Source organism: Arachis duranensis, chromosome 7 (assembly GCF_000817695.3).
Source record: "Arachis duranensis cultivar V14167 chromosome 7, aradu.V14167.gnm2.J7QH, whole genome shotgun sequence".
NCBI lineage: Eukaryota > Viridiplantae > Streptophyta > Magnoliopsida > Fabales > Fabaceae > Arachis > Arachis duranensis.
The window spans coordinates 7315613-7327415 of record NC_029778.3 but is presented as its reverse complement, the minus strand read 5'-3'; the positions used below and the strand labels follow the sequence as shown (position 1 = coordinate 7327415).

Genomic DNA, 11803 nt, shown 5'->3' with positions numbered 1-11803 from the left:
TATGTTTATAAAAATTTATTAATTTAATCATTTTTTTCCAATTATACAAATCCTATTCCCAATATGATCTAGTGACTAAATTGATAGATTTTCGTAAATATATTTAATCAACATCTAATTAAACATGTTATGTGTCATGTATGCTATCAGTTAATGTTTCACATCATCACTCGTTGACGAAAATTGTGAATGAAATAACTAAAGGACAGATATGATTAATTCATAACTTTTGAGAGATCAATTTGATTGAAAAAAAATTTCGAGAATGAATTTAAAAAATACCTTATTTTTTAGAGACTAATTTAACTATTAGCCCTTTAAACTTCATGCAGCCACCATTCACCAAAAATAATAAATAAATAGCATGGCCAGATGCTATGCTTCACCTTGACTTGCATTTCTAATGCTTATAAAAATATTTATAAATCTTGTAATAAATCAACCTATACATAGTAGGAATGAAAATGTGTCCTTATAAAATACAATAACGTATTAGTAATTAGGTCAACAATATTCAACCTTTTTTTTTTGGTGACAACAATATTCAACCTTTAATATAGTAAAAACATATTTTACGATTAAACAGAATTTATTTGCCTTGTATGAATTCTCTCTCAAACTAATACTTAATTTCAAAATCAAACAAATAAAATCCCTTCAATTTTAAGATTACACGTTCAGTAGATTTTATGGTTCATATTGTTATCTTAAGTGCATTTTAGAGAAGAGAAATGTATGGTCCTAAAAATACTTTAATCTGGCATAACTTCTCAAACATAAGAACTCGACATTTGAGAATCTGGTTAGTTCCGATGAACTTCAAATTGATATTATCCCCAAATGGAAGTATTCTGATCTCTAAATAAATAAATAAGAAAAAGACCATAGTTTGGTATGCCCTTATAAAATGGGGTAAACAATTCAGTGACTAGTGATTCACAAATCTCTAAATTTCAGTCCCATTTTTTAAGTGTCTACCAAACTGACACAGAGAAACAAAAAAAATAAAGATAAAATTGAAAATAAACGGAAAAAAAGGTCACAAACTTTCAACCTGCATCTTATTCACCACAAAAAATGCCCCTTCATCCCCCACAAGCTAGTGAGTGTCACAACAACCTCTGAACAAACTATCCCACTCCACAGAAATTGCAGGTGAAAAAAAGAGAGAAAGGGGGAACAGAAGGTGTGTGTGTATGATAATATATTTCTCCTTAAAACAAGGAAAATTTTGTCCCTCAAAAAGAGAAAAAAGATCAAGCATCTTGGTCATGTAAGGAGGATTCCGAGGCCACTTCAAAGGAATTTGAGGTAGTATGATCAGCTTGTTTGGATGAATCTTCAGCGGCCTGTGAATTATTGATATTATTATCCGAATGCTGATGCTCATCACTCGATAATTTAGATGGTGATGTCTCGGGTGGTTGGAAAGTCCCTCTTCGATTGCCGTCGAGAGGGGTGTCCAGTGCAGATAAAGCAGTAGGTGTGGCCAAGCGATAGTTCTGTGAGATTGCCAAAACTGGATGATCAAATTTGCATGTTGGGCCATACTTGCATATTCCATAAATTCTATAATAAGAACATATAGCTTGCCCCTAAAAACAACCAAGTCAGGAATCAGGAATCAAAATATAATTAGAGGTCTTGTTATAGCTAATATGACAATATGGGATGCAAAAATATCTTTGGACTTAATTTCCATACATTGTCAGTAGTAAAAAGTTTTACATAGACATTTAATCATGTATTGGCACGTCAACAAAAGTAAAAAGCTAATCTAAAATGAATAAGAGAGTAATTCTTATGCACTGCCTGCAGTGAAAACTCTAAGATGAATTGCCATATCATGGTGCCTAACTATTCACCATGATAACTGTTTACAAATTTTTCAAATGTTATTGGTTGACAATGTAAAATAGTTTAGATTGTTAGTATATGGAATACGATTATTTTGAAGTACCCCAACGATCAAGTAGGATAGGTGAACTTACAGGTCGCACAGGAAGGCCGAGTGGATTTATGAATGACTGGGCGATTCTTTCTTTCGGGTGGTGGAACTTACAATCAGATCCATACTTGCAAGTCCCTGTGTTCATATAGTATCTGCATTCTGGCTGATCAGGCCTATCTGGGAGATTAAGACTTACTACCTGCCCACCAGAAAGTGACTCACCCGGATTCACAGAGTCGTAAACAAGATTAGATCCAAGAAAACCAGTAGACATTGCAGGGTTCATACTTCCCTGATTTGAGAAACAAAATCAGTCAAAACCCAAAAATAGTTAAATCTCAATGGAATTTGCACCAGTAAGTAGTAAATCAAATTCTACTCGAGGTATCAATCGGTGTATGAATTTCAAATGTGCGTTAAAATTTGTAAATAGAATGAATATGTGGTTTAAGAATAACAGGATCATCATGCACAAATCACTTTGTTTGAAGTTCATTACATTGTTATGAGGATCATCATGCACTATCACTTTGTTTGAAATTCATTGCCTTGTTATGAAATATGGCATTAAATTATGATAATCAATATTTTCTAAGATTCACGCATTTACATGTATAGACAACAAAATTCAGTGTGTTTGCAAGTGTCCTTGCAATCATTGTTAGTGACACAATAACCCCTGTTTGGTACGTAACAAAAGATCAAAAAATGCAATAAATTCATATAAGCAGGATATTAAATAGGTTGAACTAACCATGTAGCTGTTCCAACCCTGTCCGGGTATAATTCCTTGTGGAGAAGAAAAGAAAGGAGGCACATAAGACTGAAGGCCCTGTCCAGATAAATATGGCATTCTCGGTAAGGAATACGGATATCCACCAACATATCCAGATGCGGGGATCATTGAGGTAGGAGATGCAGCCACTCCAGAAGCTCCAAAAGTAGCATGCGGCGGATGATGAAACTTGCAAGCTACTCCAAACTTACAAGACCCAGTTCTCATGTAATAGGGACATGATTTTTCTTCCTAAAAGCAAAGAATTAAAACCGTTGAAGCAATGAATGAAATAGCTTTCCATATACGATTATGTTATTCGGACACAAATCACACAATAATGTCAATCTGTCCGTAAAAGATGGCGTGATAAGTGAAAATTTGTATACGGACCTGACGCATTGGAAGGCCTAAAGCATTGAATGATACAGGAGCAGCACCTCGTCTGTCCCGTGGATGATGATATTTACACGATGATCCATACTTACATGTCCCTGTCTTAAGAAAATACTGCAATGTATATTTTCAAATAAGGTTATAAGTTACTAGTACATTTTCAAACAAGGTTAAGTTACTAGGCTTTTGAAAAAAAAAAAAAAAAAAACAAAAACAGAATCATACCTCACAATCAGGTTGCCCGTTTCTCTCAGGGAGCTCTTCACCATAATGAGTACCCTGAAATTCTAACAAAGGATGAGAACCCACGGTTTACTTACATATGATTAAAACTAACGAATCAATCAAAGGCCAACTTAATGATTATAAAATTGTACACAGATTACATTTTAAGAAAGAACTGATTCATCTACACCTGAAAGTTTTTACAAGCGAAAAAGGAAACAAAAGAAAGAATTGCATTACCAGTGAAACATTAGCGGGGTGATTGTAGCGACAGTTAGTCCCATAACCACACATTCCAGTCCTCAGAAAATATAAGCAATCAGGTTCACCAGGACGATCCGGATACGGGCTAGTTTGACCCGCAGTATCTCTATCTCGATTGTCATTGATTTTCAATCGCCGAATTGCTTCTGCAATATAGATCAAAACAGCAATCATCCAATTTAATTCACAATTCCACGAAAGTCTCAACATGCATTCCAAAAAATTTTTTACCAGCAATGATTACTCCCGTAAAAACTAACTAGATCAGAACCTTACAAGGTTCCAACTCCACCCCATAAAAGACTTAAAGATCCAAACATGCATTCAATCCTTTTGTTGCATGATCAAGCAAAGGAACACAATTTCCCAAAGCCATGTACGATCACTCAAATTCAGGCCACAAAAAATTGAATTCAGAATATAGGGATTTGTCGGAACCTCTATATCCTCTTGCAATAGGAAGCTATTGTTCCAAGAAACTCATTCAAAAAAAAGAATCATAACGCATTCAATTCAATGGATCATCGAAATTCTCCAAATCAAGATCACCGTACCATCATCATCATCCATCATAAATGAAAACCAGAACCGATGATTAAGCTAACACAAACAATACAACATTCCAAAGCTCCACAACAGGAAAACTTCACACAAACAAAAACACAAACACCACACAGGCATCATCACAAAAACAATGATCAGGACCAACAAGAGCATGAATCATGATCACAACAAATAGAATCTGAAGCTACCTTCAATGTTGTCACCGGATTGATTAGAAGCAGCATTCCTCAGAACCTGCCTGTTTTCTGGCATATCTGGCTTTTGAAACAAAGGTACAATCTTTCTGCTACCGTTCCTTCTTCTTCTTCTTCTCGTTTCAACAATCAATCTAAGAACAGCCTTTTAATCCTTTAAGGGAGAAAGAAAAAATCAAGGAAACAACACTCACAAATTCACTCACTCGCAGATGGTAAAATTGATGATCATCAACAACAACACAAAGTGAAAATTTGACCAAAGTGACAACACAATTTCCCTAAGGGGGAAAAAAAGTACAATATAATATATAATAATAATAACTAATATAATATTATTAATATTATATATGTGTGTAACAAAAAGTGAGAGAATCGGAGATGAAATTGTGAAGAATCAAATGTGAAATCTGGAAAGAGATTATGGTAATAATATTCGCATTGGATGAAAATTCCCGTCAAATTAGAGTTTCCTGGTTCTGCCTTCGCAATCTTTGGAACATTTCGGATCTTTGAAATGTGAAACCCGACAAGTTAATAATAATAATAATTAATAAATAAATAAATAATAAAGGCTAAATACTCTAAAGTAAGGTTCTTGCGCGCGTGTACGAATAATAAATTCAATGTACAATATTACCCTCCACGTGGCTGCTTCTCAACAAGTTTACGTGAATCGTGATTTATCGTTGCTTACTTATACCACAGCGCGTGCGTTACAATCACTTCCCTTTTCCACTTTTATTTTATTTTATTTTGTTTTGCAATTTTCAATGTTTGGAGTGCTTAGGAAAATTAATTGGCCTGAGAAGTAGATGGGAACAAGAGGGGTAGGTAGAATTTCAACCGTTGATTTTATTCTCAGACATGATCACCATGAGATTCATTTAAACCCCTTGATTGCTTTTATTTATTTATTTTTAATATTTGTTGAGGATACATTTTAAAAATAGAATTTAATTTTGATGTACTTCAGTAAAATAGTTTTACACGTATATTTAATTTTGTAATATCATATCAGTAAAAATAATTATTTTTTATATTATTTGGATGAATAATTATATAAAAAATGGATATAATTATACAACCGTATAAATATTTTACACTGTCAGTGTATCAAAAATTAAAATTTTTTTAAATATTATAAAAGAATATTTGATTATAAGCTTTTACATTTTTTATATGTTGAATACATAAAAATAAAAATAAAATCTATTATTATATTTTTAATACATATTTTTTAAATATATTTTAGCTAAATTTTACTTTTATTTCAAAAATAGAGATCCATATTTTCAGGAAAACAAAATAGCAGTGATCATAGGAGATAAGAATTAAAAAAAGGTAAGATATTAATTATGATGATATACTATCACTAAAAATATTATTGTACAATAAAATTAATCACTAAAATTAATTATTAATATATTTATGTATAAATATATATGTGATTTAATTTATTTTTAATATATATTTTATAGTAATAACTAATTTTAATGACTAATTTTAATATATATCTAGTGATATAGTATAATCGTTAATACCACATTGTCATTCAATTTTTATTTATTTTAAAGCACTAACTAGATTCTCCCTAGCTGACCATAGATATTATAGATTATAGTTTAAGTTACTAATAGATTGTCTATTAAAATATTAATTTATAATAGTATATCAATCATATTATATAGGCACAAAAAATTAATTATTAATTAATTATTGAATATTTAATATTTAAAAAATTAATTATTTTATTTTGACATATTTAATTATTTTAGTGATTAGTATTTTGTTAGAATAATATATAAATATTTAAAAATAAATTATGACTAATCTAGTAGATAATTCTTAGCATTTGATATTTTTTAAACGTAATTTACCTGCAATGATTTATATTAAAAGTTTTGTAATTAAATTTTAAAAATGATACTTTTTTGAGAAGTGATAAATTTATTCCTATATTGATAATGTCATTTTTTTTTTCACAAATTTATACAAAGTACAATGCAAAAAATATAAAAAAGTGGCATTATAAAAATTAGGAATGAGATTATCATGTCTTTACATTTTTTTTTTATAAAGACATAAATGAAGAAGAGTATTTTTGAAAAAACAAATTATATACCAAATCTCTAACGGTACTCATTATATATATATATATATATAAACATTTACATAAGCCAAAAAATACATCAAATGCAAATCAAATAACAAGCTAAAATTATTATTTTCATCACAATGTTTCCCCTAATTAAATAATAAGTTTTTTATATAAGTACTAAGAACTTGTTTGGAAAATTTTAAAATTTATTTTTTTAATTTTTTATTTATAAAAAATAATAATATTAATGTCTAGTGTAATTTTTAAAATCAAATTATAGTTTTCTAATAAACTATTTAAGTGTTTATAAAAAAGTTAAAAAAATAACTTCTTTTATAATAAAAAGTTTTTATCACATTTTTTTAAAATAAATATTTTTAAAACTAAAAAAATAAACATAAAATAACTTATTCATAAACTACTTTTAATATAAATATTTATTATTTAAACTATTTTTTAAAAAAAAATTGGTTAAGATATTTACCAAAACTGAGCCTAAATCATTACATGATTTCAAAAATATTTTGCCTTTTAATTATCTCTCAGTATGACCCGAAAGAAGGGACAGCATGATTTGTTATTATTGAGGTTAAGTTATACTTACAATGTTTAAGACACACACACAAAAAAACTTATAATGTTTAATCTCGTTATTATATTATAAATATGAATATATTTTAATATTTTTTATTGTTATATATATATGTCACATTATATAGTAATAGCCCTTGTTATTACCATAAATACGAGATTAATAAAAAATAGTAACAATTGTGGAAAATTCCAACTACATAAATATTATTGCTAACAAAAAATTTGTCATTGAGAAAATAATATTGCTAAAAAGATAATTTCTAGTAGTGAAAAAAAATATATGATACATATAAAGGAAAAATACTGGTTACTTGTGAAAAAAAAATATTGTTTTCAATCTAGGAGTAACTAAACCAACATTTTAGACCATTTTGTAATCGTATTATCATTTGCTTTAATTTGAAAAAAAAAATAATTATGCCCCAATAAGCTACTAAATATAGATGCAAGGCTGGTACATAGCATTACCATAAATTTATGGCCCCGTACTTGGAATATAAGTTGTAAAAATTTAATAACCCTTTATATATAGTGGCATTTTGACCAGGGGATTTTGTTGCCAGTTAGTGGGACCTTTTATAAATTGTGTGTGGTTAGGTTAAACCCCAATATTCGATAGCACTACCACGACTATATATAATTCCCAAGTTGCCATTGACCATAACCAAATAAAGCAAAAGTATGAATTAAAAGAAATGTCTAGCAAAATTAGTTCGTAAAAATTGAACAATGACTTTGATCTCTTATTTGGTCAATGAGAGGAAGTAAACAAGAATTGACCATTTAATTATGTCTTATTCTCGGTGTTTTATCCTGTCTTATTTTTAAAAACAAATGCAACTTTAGTGTTATTTTTTCTTTTGACATTTTAAATAATATTTAAAGATATTAATGCAACTGTCATTTTAAAATTTGATATTATCACTTATCTTTTATAAATTTTTTAAAATTATTCTCCATTTTTATTATTTTGTTAGCTATGGTGATAACAGAAAATTTTCATTACAAGACTAATTTATTGTTTGTTGAAAAAATTAATGACTAATTAATCTTTTTCTAGATTTGTTTTAAGAGATAGATCAGAAGTTGGTCAATGTTTCTTTAATTTTATGTAAATTAGATTACATAATATTTATTTAGCGTTTAGACTAAGTAAATATTATACTAGTAATTAATATTTATTGTTTAATCTCATAAGTCATAACTAATGATGATAATTATTCATAATAAGAAAATACGAGGAATTATCGAAATTGATTCTTGAATTTTACGCGTGCTTGGTTTAGTTTTTAAAATTAGTATGTGTATCTGTAATAATATTATAAGAATATAAATTTTTTTAAATTATATTAATTTTGTTTTAATATCATAAATTATTGTAAAAAAAAATATATAGAATCAAACAATTTTTATAAAAAAATTGTAGAAGACAAAAATTTTATAAACTAAGAAGATCAGAGTTTTTCTAGATAAAAAAAATAAATAATAAAATTTTTAGTTATTCTTTTTATGTGAAAGAGTTTAATTTTTTACTAATAATTAATTTTAATATTTGGTATCTAAAATTTGAAACAATTTAACGTGTATACTTTTATATTTGATTACGTGTTAAGTCTGTTGTACAAATAAAAATAACTAATTTGTATATTTTATATTTAAAAATAATATTTTTTCTACGTATATAAAAATATAATTAGATATTAGTATAAAAAAAATTTATATTGATAGTTATAAAATTAACTCAAAATTATTTTTTTTTAAGAACAATTGAATCTTGATTCTAACTTTTAATCACAACATTATTATTATTCTCTCCAAATTATATATAATAAATATTTGAAGGAAGAGAAGTGAAAATATAAATTAAAAAAATAAACAGTAAAATTTTGGGTAGAGGGAAATAGAAAAAGAAAGAGAGGTAGATGAGAGAATGTAGGAATGGAGTTTATTAATTTTAGGGAGAAATATTTCTTCTTAATTTTAATAAGAGAGTGTCGAGTTAATACTTAAAATGACCCCTGAAATTTGAAAACAGACTCAATTGGACCCTCGAAATTTCAATTGACTCAATTTGAACCCCCAAATTTGAATAAGTGACTCACGTTAGTCTTTCTGTTAATCTCCGTTAATGGCACACTTATCTGGAACGTTAAGTGACACGTGGGCTTGACAGGTGGGCTTATTAAACGACGTCGTTTTTTTCCTTAGCGCATAATCTCTCTTCAAACAACAGCGTTTTTCATTCTGAGGTTAAAATTCAACAACACCAATGATCAAACCACTCAAAACAGAGAAACTCTTCTTCTTCTTCTTCTTTCTCTCACATGCACCATACTGTGGAAGATCAATGTCGCTGCTAGTGTAGGCGCTGGCAAAGCTTGTCGCACACGTTCTTCTTTGCTAGCACGAGAAAGAAGCTGTGCACCACTGTTTCTCCAAAAAAGGTTAGTAACGCAAGTATTCTATGTTTGGGTATTCTATGTTTGGGTTCAATGTTATGTTTTGTATATTCTCTTGGTTGGGGTTTACAGGCCATTAATTTGTACTCTATTTGATACTCAAATTGATTGGGTCCATTGTGAAAGAAGATAGTTTTAGTTATTGATCCCCTTCTGTTAGGTTTTTTTTTCCTTTTAAAAGACTAATGATTAAGATTAACTTTGTTACAGAGAAGAAAGGACATCTAAATTAGTAAAGTCTACCACTTCTTTATGTACCAGTTTCTGTCTATAGATAATTTCAATAGCTGAGCTTTTTTTCTGAAAATATAAAATGAGAAATTCATGAACGAGTAAATAGATTATGTTTGTCAATGTGATAACGCAGAGCTGTTAATTATGGATAACAAAAAATTGTTTAGCTGTTGTTACATGGATAAATTTTATATATAAATTTTTACATTTTCTATTCTAAAAAAAATATTAATTGGCATGTTAATGTAGAATCATCTGATGCATGATATGAAAGGCCTTGGATGTTGATGTTAATGTGTGAATTGTTTGAATTATATTTGTAGATGGGTGATTTGATAACCATTGTCTATTATCACGGAGGCAGCTTTGTTACAAAGAATGATGACAGTGTAGTTTACGAAACGGACAATACGGATGAATTAACTGGACTAGATAAAGATAGATTGGATGTATTTTCACTGAGGGGTTACTACAAGGAGTTTGGTTATGCTGCCATTGTTGAATGTTGGTCGCTTATTCTTGGGAGACCTTTAAAGAATGGACTGAGAGCACTTTCACATGACAAGAAATTGTTAGAGATGTGCTATCTTGCAAAAATGGACCAAGGAAGAGTTCACTTATATTTTGAGCATGGAGTTTTCTAACCTCATGATAATGAAGTACCTGAGTTAATAGAGTTTACTCCCATTGCTCCTGAAGAAGATAAGGATGTACCTGTCACCATACCAAATCCAACAGGAAGCTCAAATAAAGTCTCAACTACAAAGTCCAATGAAGAACCAGCAGTCCAGACCCAACCTGAAGTACTAGTCCAGGACCAAGAAGATCCACCAGCCCAGGCCCAACCCGAGTCACCAACCCAGGCCCAACCCAAATCACCAACTCAGGCCCAACCTAATCCACCAGCTAACGCCAAACCCAAACCCAAACCTAAGGCCAAACCCAAATCCAAACCCAAACTCACTACATCGAATACTGCCAAGACCAACCACACATCATCTAAATCTGCAAGCAAATCCAAACCCAAGAACGAACCCTCATCATCCAAAGTCCAAATCACTAAGCCTACAAACAAGCCTCATCCCAAATCCACTTCAGTGAATTCTGCCAAGACCAAACCTATTACTAGATCATCTACTAAATCAGCAAGTAAAATAGTGGAAAGTCAGGATGGTGGAGACCGAACCAGCAGTAGTAGTGACTCATATGATTCTGTAGAAGACATACTATATAGGCTTGACCCATTTGAAAGCTCAAGTGACTCTGATATTGATGGTGGAATTTCTGAAGTGAGGAAGAGAGATTTGAAGTTCAAGCATGCACTGGGGTCTGCCTGGAAAAAGGAGAAAGAAAAAGTGTTAATGGAAGATGATGGAATTGTAGTAGAAAATTCTGATGAGGAGGTGGACTGGTTACAAGTGTTAGGGAAGAACCATGGTTCACATTATGATGCTTATGATCTAATGCATGATGACTCTGATGAAAAAGACTATTAACATCACTCAACTCATTGTTTCACAGCCACAAATTATAGAGCATGTACCATTATATAACACATTAATTAATTACATTTATGAAAATATCATGTGTTTATTCATCATCTATCAAATATTTCTAATTACATGTAGGTGTCTTCACCTCTACCTCCACTCACAAGGCTGGATAAGCTGCCTCATAAAAGAAGAGCAACTCCTGGTGTGGAACCAATACAAGGAGCTAGTTCTGGGACAGCGTCAAAATTTACAGAATTTATGAAATTCGTCCCCACTCCGGGCTTCAAAGCACCAAGGAAGAAATAGAGATTAAATTATGTTCTCTTTTGTGGATGAATTGATAAATGTAATCCAAAGTTGTGTGTTTTGAGGTTATTTTGTGGCTGTTTTATGGTTGAAATATGTGTCAGTGGTTGTTTATGCCCTTTGTCATGTCTTGTATAGGCCTTTGTTTTGGAACCTCTTAAATAACCCTTTTGTTTTGTGACTGTAATGATGACATTCTAGACATCACTCTTAGTTTATCATGTGTCACAATGGTCATTGTCATGAC

General features: G+C 30.2%; 1 protein-coding gene across 3 annotated transcripts; it reads right to left on the bottom strand.

The window, feature by feature from the left end:
* Positions 1 to 790: 790 nt before the first annotated feature.
* LOC107496873 (zinc finger CCCH domain-containing protein 3) lies at positions 791 to 4889 on the bottom strand. 3 transcript variants are annotated; one of them, XM_016118197.3, is made up of 7 exons: positions 4364 to 4889; positions 3588 to 3757; positions 3348 to 3401; positions 3120 to 3236; positions 2706 to 2978; positions 1992 to 2243; positions 791 to 1595 (listed from the first exon to the last, which is right to left on the bottom strand). In XM_016118197.3, the coding sequence occupies exons 1-7, from the start codon at positions 4425 to 4427 to the stop codon at positions 1257 to 1259; spliced, it is 1269 nt and encodes a 422-aa protein (XP_015973683.1). In that variant the 5' UTR covers positions 4428 to 4889; the 3' UTR covers positions 791 to 1256. The 3 variants fall into 3 exon arrangements, with proteins under 3 accessions (XP_015973683.1, XP_020982973.1, XP_052108178.1); XM_021127314.2 differs by having other exon boundaries at positions 791 to 1502; XM_052252218.1 differs by having other exon boundaries at positions 1992 to 2150.
* Positions 4890 to 11803: the final 6914 nt, after the last annotated feature.

What these genes read in the sequence shown, in the direction of transcription:
- LOC107496873 (XM_016118197.3), bottom strand. Translation starts at nt 4,427, where the DNA reads ATGCCAGAAAACAGGCAGGTTCTGAGGAATGCTGCTTCTAATCAATCC. An exon ending in TAGGCCTTCCAATGCGTCAG is followed by an intron (nt 2,979 to 3,119) that starts GTCCGTATACAA and finishes CTTTGCTTTTAG; the next exon opens with GAAGAAAAATCATGTCCCTA. An exon ending in AGGGTTGGAACAGCTACATG is followed by an intron (nt 2,244 to 2,705) that starts GTTAGTTCAACC and finishes TTCTCAAATCAG; the next exon opens with GGAAGTATGAACCCTGCAAT.